Here is a 7,941-nt window from a genome sequence, read left to right on the forward strand (position 1 = left end):
ACAGATATTGTGTGTGTGTTGGTGAATGTGTGTGTGTGTGTGTGTGTGTGTGTGTGTGTGTGTGTGTGTGTGTGTGTGTGTGTGTGTGTGTGTGTGTGAGAGAGAGAGAGAGAGAGAGAGAGAGAGAGATTCACATAAAAACATAAGGATACATACATACATACATACATACATACACACATACATACATGGATATATACACACTTACATACACATAATTTGCTATATAATCGCGGATATACAGGTTAAGGAAGAAACGCACACATTTTCAGTCAGGCAGATTAAAATATAACGCATAACTGCAAACTTGTGCTGTAGTTAGTGTTTTCTTGTTTGGAAGTAACATTATTATCATTCAATGTGTGGAAATATGCTAAAATGTGAGGTTACAAATGTTTATAAAGATTGACATTGCGGAACATTAATACATTTTATAGTTTTTATTTGAAATTTATTATTTTTGAAAATATTGATTTTCAAGCTTAAGTTGTAAAGTTTTGATTATGCAGCATCAAAAGTATGACAGCTAGATTGTACACAAAGAGATCTTCAATTTGATATATCGTATGACATCTTTACCTGTAAAACCACTGAAGATTTGCTTGTTCGCGTTTCTTAAATTTCGTGTGATGACGTCAATATAGCCTAAAATTGCAATCGGCTATAAAACCCTTTTTATTGCATTTATTGGTTCAACTGTGATACATTTGTGGTTGCTGCAATCTGTTTTATAAAATAAAACCGAAAAGGTCATTTCTTTTTGCTTTTTTTAATTTGTCGCCCTGTACATAACTTCCCAATTGTGAAAAAATCGCATATTTGCCTGACTTTACAGTCCAATACCTCCAAATGTATAATTCTAACAGGCTTCAAACTTTGCACAGCAATTCTATAAGTACTTTTACATTTCAAACCTGAACTATAAGAACATTGCTTAATTTTGAAGCTGTTTACAGCACTCTAAAAATGGCCTTCTGTGGTCTGTTCACGCTTACTGTCAGTGGGCCTCCCTAGGAATGCTGTGCCTCATTCTAACCAGCAGCATTAGCATGACAACGATTTCATTACTGCGCCGACGATGGCAGCAATTTTTATGTGTGACAGCACAACTCCTCGAGTAGTGTCATAGGCTACTTTTGAAAGAGCAAACTTGAAAGGAGTCGTTATAAACAGCGGACACAACGCAGATTTTCTTTGAGCTATCGAGGACCCTTCTCGTCTGGGCTGTCGAAACTTTGCTTCATCTGTCCCCAGAACGTCATTCGTCATATGTTCGTAACGTCATTGTCCAGTCTCTTCAGTTTTGTTGGCAAAGTCTTGGTATGCATTTGGAACATTGGAGAGAAAAGTGAGTCACGGGTGACGCAATATCTACACGTGCACGTACAGGTCTTTGCTACACGTTCGACCATCTAGAACACTGAAGAGAGAGAGAGAGAGAGAGAGAGAGAGAGAGAGAGAGAGAGAGAGAGAGAGTGTGTGTGTGTGTGTGTGTGTGTCCCACGGTTTGTGTGTGTGTGTATGTATGCGTGTGTGTGTGTGAGTGTGTGTGTGTATGTGTGTGTATGTATGTATGTGTGTGTGTGTGTGTGTATGTGTATGTGTTTGTGTGTGTGTGTGTGTGTGTGTGTGTATGTGTGTGTGTGTCTGTGTGTGTGTGTGTGTGTGTGTGTGTGTGTGTGTGTGTGTGTGTGTGTGTGTGTGTGTGTGTGTGTGTGTGTGTGTACAAGGAACACGGGTGTATTTTAGCGTGCAATCGCTTGACTGAATGGTTAATCACGCCTCAGCGTTCATGGTTTTGTTTTAACTTGTTGAGAGGCAATACACGGATAAAAAAAAATCATCGTGCTCATTTCAAGCACTCTTTATAAAGAATTAATTAACAAGAAGGAAGTTGTGATTTAAAAAACAACAACACATATTTAAACTAGGTATCCTTTTGGTCAACTTTTTCTATTCGTATTCACATTCTAAAATATGTGTAGATTGCAAAAAAATAGTACTCGAAATACTGTTTTTGAGGTAACCCGCAAACGTACTTAATTACGGTGAAGGAAAGCACGACAAGCGAAGAAAGAGCATTAGCAGAGTGTGACAACAATGACTGCGAAAATAATTGAAACAGATTTTAATGCAAGTGAAGATAAAACGCACAGGGTAGAACTTCTTGTTGTTGAGCATACGATTTGCTATACATTTGTCATTGTTAATGTTCTTGAATAAACGGAAAGAACTGCTTTTGAATTGACCACAACATTATAAACAACAAGTGACGAAACTTGCAGGTGTATTAACAAAATGCATGCATGTTGGAGCAGGGCTCAACTTAAAAGCAAATGTTAAATAATACCTTTTTGTGTTGCAAAAGTGTAGTATAGTATGTACAATAAACGTACACATTCATTTCTACAATGCACTTGCTATAACGATTTGTAATACAAAATAACTGTTTCAACATAGTGTAGTTCGTCCATTGCTAAATGGCAAGCATTTGATAAGCGTTTCATGATAAATGACACAAAACTGTCAAGGAGGGCATGGGCACATCAGTCGTATAAACCTCACCAAGTTCAACACAGTCTAAACGTGATCCCCGATCACCATTGATCTTTAAAGATTCCATTTCACCAAGATACAATCAAGATTGAAGTGTGAAAGTAGTGTTGATAATATCGATGTTAGGAGTCAGCACAATCCGTTGACTCTTGTGGAGGTCTGTGGTACCGACATTGGTCAGTGGTATCCCTCAAGTATTTTGGTAGGCTATGCCTGGAAAGGCAACAACAGATATGATATATGTCAAACAAAGACACACAGGAACACAAAAATACACACACACACACACACACGCACACACACATACACACACACACACACACACACACACACACACACACACACACACACACACACACACACACACACGCACCCACACAAGCGAACACAGACACAGACACACACGCACGCACACACAAACAATATCACACACACACACTCACACAAATAAAGTTAAGGACACAAATCGTTCATCATAAATCGAAGCGAAAGAGAAATGCCTGAAATATAACACATTCGATACAATAAAGTTGGGGGGAGGGGGGGATCACATAATTACAGCAGTATTTGCATCTCTTTGATGTTGAAGCCGTTCAATACTAGAAGAGAAGTATACTAAGTAGAATGTGTTTTAATGCATATGTCCCTAGAATCATTACACAGTTTAAGATAGCATTGCTATTCTGTTTTAATCAGGTGATTGATCTCAAGTTTTGTAGGTTTAAACACATTACTTATCAGTTTAAATCAAATCATTGAGAGATACCAATGTGTTATCGTGTGCTTGAAACCAAATGGAATAGCATTTAAATAGTTATTCAAAATTGATTAGTACGATAAGGAACAAAAGGGAACCTTGCGAAAAAGCACTCACTCTTACGCGTGTGATATATCCATAGACTTCATAAGGAAGGAAGTATTCTGCAATCTATCACACAATACTGAAACGCCTTACGAATGTCCTCGACGGCGTCACGTGTTGAAGATTCATCAGCTGATGTCGGCGTGTCTCCTTTACGTTGAACGATCTCAGAATACTCTGACCTCTGTCCTATCTCAGCAACGTTCAGGGTAGCATAAGGACCTGTCGGAGCTAGAACGTCAACGCACACAAATATAGACACACACAGTCACAGTCACAAGCACAGTCACAAGCACATGCACACACACACACACACAAACACACATACACACACCCTTACACCCACACCCACACAAACACACACACACACACACACACACACACACACACACACATAGGCATATGCGCGCATACAGTTACATACAGAAATAGAGCCAGACGGACAAACAAACGGACAGCCAGACGCACAAACACACACTTAAACGTTATCTTTGCAGTGAGAAACCATTTGCTTGCAACTGCTACATTGAGGACACACGTTTCTTGCTCACCCATTGCTCTGTTTTATCCAATGTCTTACCTAATGCTTCATCCAGAATCACTGATCACTGTCTCTCTCTCCCCTTTCGCTACCCCTTTCCCCCACCCCCTCTCTCTCTCTCTCTCTCTCTCTCTCTCTCTCTCTCTCTCTCTCTCTCTCTCTCTCTCTCTCTCTCTCTCTCTCTCTCTCTCTCTGTATCTCTCTGTATCTCTCTCTCTCTCTCTCTCTCTCCCTCTGTATCTCTCTGTATTTCTCTGTCTGTATCTCTCTCTCTCTCTCTCTCTCTCTCTCTCTCTCTCTCTCTCTCTGTATCTCTCTGTATATCTCTGTCTTAATCTCTCTCTCTCTCTCTCTCTCTCTCTCTCTCTCTCTCTCTCTCTGTATATCTCTGTCTGTATGTCTCTCTCTCTCTCTCTCTCTCTCTCTCTCTCTCTCTCTCTCTCTCTCTCTCTCTCTCGCTCTGGGGGGCGAATAAGGACGGAGAACAAGAAGTGTAACATCAAATGTAATTTAAGCATAATAAGAACAGCAAAACACAAGACACTTAAATACAGAGTAAGATTCCACAGCACATGTTAGGACATTAAGAAAATAAAAACCTTGAAAATCTGGAGGAGGGGTGATTGGCTCAAGATAAAAATCATCTGCAGATGAATCCCTGCAACAGTGTGATATTTGTTAGAGAGTAATAATTGTATTATTATATGTATTTATATATTATATTTATATAATATATTCCTTATATTTATTTATATATATACAAACTACAAGTTATACCATTTTGTTAGGTGTGCATGTAAGCAATAGCTCTTTTGTACACAATGTATTTCAGTAATTAATAAGAAATACCTGTTTGTATTATTTGTTACATTCAAAAAATTAGAGAATATTATGTTATCAATATTTATTTATACTCAGCTTTACGTTGATCTCTTGAGACAATAAAGTAGATTTATCTGATGCCAATGCTGTTGTTACACCTAACTGGAGAATGACATAATTATGTTGAATGTGGGTGAATATTGGCTCGACGGTATACAACCCGCGATTATGCTGATAACAACACAGAAATGTATAGAAACACATAACATTTAACATTGACTTTAACTATAATCATTGTAAATGAAACGTGTCTGTTTTGTGCAATGAAACATCTGATATATCTCATATCTAAGATACATGTGTAAGAGTGTACACTAGACTTGTAATTGTTTATTGATATATTTCATTGTATCATCCTCACTATGTTCTGCTCATATCAGCTGATCACATTCGTTGGATACTACTTCACCCCCCAGGCATTCGTAATCCCAGATAAATTGTCTCAAACTCTTGGCACATCGAATAGTAGAGTCACTGTAATTTGTGTTTATCGAAAACATGCACGTCAAGTGTGCGTTAAGAACTCTGTGTGCTCGTATCATCTTTTAATATCTGTACACTATTTTGTTACATCACACAGAATGCTGTCTGCAGCTGTAATCATTTTGTTTATTTCCACATATTCTCCATTTGAATTTGTCAGGAATTACACTTAAAGAAAGCTCTATTTTGTTTCCACATACCTCACAGCTATTGCCTGCCACAGTCCAGGGGAGATAATTTCAAACACAGAAATATCAGACTGCTGGGTTAAATCATTAATCTGTTTTATATTTCACTTTGACTCCTGACAGTGTTATGCTTAAATGCTGTGCTTAAAGTCGAATGCAAAATTATCCATTTCCTTTCGACAGACTGTCTATTATTGAACAGGGTTGTGTCATCCCCCTAATAAATTGCCTCACGTGAAAACAGATTACTCAAAGCTACTGTCCCAAATACCATTTACAAAAGTCAAACAATAAAACCAAAAGATATATTTATCAATTGATAAGCAACACAAAAAATGTAAACAAGAATACATATATAGATACAGGAGCGGAGCAGTTAAGCAAGAGGGGGGGGGGGGGTTACAACCTGGGGACCAGGAGTAGACCCCTTGTGGGGTACAGGGGCAAGGCCTTGTTGGAGGGTCCTGAAGCTGAAGAGTTTTAGCTGTTTTATGAACAATGTATGGCTTATCCTTGATTTTAAACATGATCAACTGGTGTCTGCAGCCACTCATTATTTCTTTTAAAGTAAGTATTAAATCTTTTTTTTTTGACAGCCGGGGGGGGGGGGGGCATCCAGAACCCCTGTAACCCCTCCCCTAATCCGCCCCTGAGATAGATTGATAGATATATATATATAAATATATCGATAGATAGAAAAATAGATAGATAGATAGATAGATAGATAGATGGCAGTGGCATTTTAGACCAGTGTTAAAGGTTTTTGTCTTAAAAAAGACCATCTAAAATAGGCAACATTATCCTTTCAGACAGCGTGTACACATCTTGTACGCAAGTGTTTGTTTGGTATTTATGTTGGACACATTTTATTTCAGTTTTAAATAATGTGTAACTATTACTGAAGGTGCTTTTAACGCAAATTAGCCATGAATCAGAATATGATGTGCGTTACTTGTAAATGAAAGAGCACACATATAACACATGTGAGTAGAACATCAAACAAAAATACACAATCGATCCACAATATTGAAAAAGAAAAATGTAACCCGGTTACTGATGTGTCCAGTTTTGTTTAAGTGAATAGAAAATGTCACAAGAACTATTATTCAATCATGTAGAATAGAACTTACCTCTTGGAGACTGCAGTAGTCCGAGACGTGTGCTTTTCTGAAAACATACGAAATTAAAGAAAATGATTGTTCATTCAAAATCAAATTATGTAAAGAACAAAGACAGGGTTGCATCATTATTGTTATGTTACCCACGAGCTGATGGTCGCCAATATAACTGAACGTTCTGTTTGACACAAAATAGCAGCTCATCTCCTATTCCCATCTGCATACAACAGTTTGTGCATACATATTAAGTAAGTGCATAAGTACTGGTGCTTTATCTAATCCATGTTAGTACTTGTGAATAACCCGCAAAAGAAAGAAAGAGATAGTCGTCTTCACAATTCACCTTGGTCACCTGCACACGGTAGTATCCATTGATGTCTCCACAGCCACAGAAGGATGACAGTTACGACCACGATTAACACGGCCGACAGCACACCAAAGCCTACCGCTAAGCCGCGATAAGGTGTATCGGTAGCTTCACTGCTAGATGATGTTATTCCTGAAGCAACAGATTTTGCAAAAAGAACATTTACACAATAACATTTGGATCACTCTCAAAAGGTTGGGTACACGCTATGTATTACCTAAAACGTTTTATCACAGACAAATTAATGTGGGTACAAGTGGAAACCATAATACATGCACAAGCCATTTATACCTTACAGCTTTTTATCACAGACTTTGACTTAATTAATGATTACATTATTGCTAAATGTTTCAATGATCTGCAGGGGAAAAAAGTGGTTGTTAACTTTGCATGATCTATGTTAATATATTACAAGAACCCATTTAATCATTTTAATAAAATAAGACAAATTAAAACTTAACATAACACTTTCCTAACAATACTGCATACCTGAAAGAACTCTTTGGAGTAAACCCAGAAATTATATTTCACAGAAGTGGCATTAATAAAAAAAATTAAAAAGGAAACCATTGTAAGAGAGAGAGAGAGAGAGAGAGAGAGAGAGAGAGAGAGAGAGAGAGAGAGAGGGAGAGAGAAAGAGAGAGAAAGAGAGAGACGGAGACGGAGACAGAGACAGAGAGACATAGACACATAGAGAGAGAGAGAGAGAGAGAGAGAGAGAGAGAGAGAGAGAGAGAGTGGGAGGGGGAGAGAGACACAAAGAGAATGTTAGAGACAGAGAGAGAAAGGGGCGAAACCTTACCTTTAACCTGAACCAGTAACCGAAAACTAGCATTCCCGACCTCGTTGACGACGTCGATCCGATAGACCCCCGTTGCAGCAACTGTAGCGACACTGGACACTGTGACAGTGCATGTAAAAATGTAGATAGCTGCAGTCTTGGC

General features: G+C 38.3%; 1 protein-coding gene across 2 annotated transcripts in view; it reads right to left on the bottom strand.

The window, feature by feature from the left end:
- Positions 1-2,113: 2,113 nt before the first annotated feature.
- The window catches only part of LOC138957586 (uncharacterized), an 11,817-nt gene continuing 5,989 nt past the window's right edge, over positions 2,114-7,941 (bottom strand). The window contains exons 7-12 of one of the 2 annotated variants that reach the window (XM_070328681.1): positions 7,800-7,941; positions 6,983-7,129; positions 6,643-6,679; positions 4,559-4,617; positions 3,512-3,649; positions 2,114-2,769 (exon numbers count right to left, since the gene is read on the bottom strand). The exon at positions 7,800-7,941 is cut by the window's right edge and continues 185 nt beyond it. In XM_070328681.1, coding sequence (XP_070184782.1) covers positions 2,747-2,769; positions 3,512-3,649; positions 4,559-4,617; positions 6,643-6,679; positions 6,983-7,129; positions 7,800-7,941 — 546 coding nt within the window. In that variant the 3' untranslated portion in view covers positions 2,114-2,746. Of the gene's footprint in view, positions 2,770-3,511; positions 3,650-4,558; positions 4,618-6,642; positions 6,680-6,973; positions 7,130-7,799 lie in introns of both variants that reach the window. The other variant, XM_070328680.1, reaches the window with a different exon arrangement.

The sequence above is a fragment of the Littorina saxatilis genome, unplaced genomic scaffold, assembly GCF_037325665.1.
Source record: "Littorina saxatilis isolate snail1 unplaced genomic scaffold, US_GU_Lsax_2.0 scaffold_290, whole genome shotgun sequence".
NCBI classification, from domain to species: domain Eukaryota; kingdom Metazoa; phylum Mollusca; class Gastropoda; order Littorinimorpha; family Littorinidae; genus Littorina; species Littorina saxatilis.